Source organism: Buceros rhinoceros, unplaced genomic scaffold, assembly GCF_000710305.1.
Source record: "Buceros rhinoceros silvestris isolate BGI_N320 unplaced genomic scaffold, ASM71030v1 scaffold21252, whole genome shotgun sequence".
NCBI lineage: Eukaryota > Metazoa > Chordata > Aves > Bucerotiformes > Bucerotidae > Buceros > Buceros rhinoceros.
Genome location: NW_010399720.1, coordinates 3,188 through 3,561, shown reverse-complemented (window position 1 = coordinate 3,561; position 374 = coordinate 3,188). Strand labels below are relative to the sequence as shown.

At 65.2% G+C, this 374-nt stretch overlaps 1 protein-coding gene across 1 annotated transcript in view; it reads right to left on the bottom strand.

Annotated features, from left to right (window-relative positions):
* Positions 1 to 274: 274 nt before the first annotated feature.
* LOC104489441 (sterol 26-hydroxylase, mitochondrial-like) overlaps positions 275 to 374 on the bottom strand; it is a gene marked incomplete at both ends in the record, with an annotated part of 1,520 nt that continues 1,420 nt past the window's right edge. The window contains 1 exon segment of the mRNA XM_010131606.1: positions 275 to 356. Coding sequence (XP_010129908.1) covers positions 275 to 356 — 82 coding nt within the window.

Here is a 374-nt window from a genome sequence, read left to right as displayed (position 1 = left end):
CAGACAGCCCCTGCTCAGCTGCGCAGGAAAGTGAGGGGAGGGGGGCAGCAAGCATGAGGGAAACTGAGGCAGAGAGCTGATCAGGGAGTAGAGAGGAGGACAAGGTCTGTAGTGACTGATCCCTGAGGGGATGCCCCACTGTGGGGCATCAGCCCCCCAACCACCAGACCAGAGCTTGCAGGGGCTGGGGAGCATGGCCGAGAGTGGCCCCATGGCTGCCCCCTAGCACAGAGCTCAGCGGGGATTGCCCCAGCGGTGGCTCCCTGGCTCTCACCGTGTCCACGCCGGCCAGCAGCAGCTCGGCCACGCTGCCATAGACCTCATCCAAGCTGAGTCTGCCCCTGGCCAGCAGGTCGCTCAGGGAGCCAGAACAC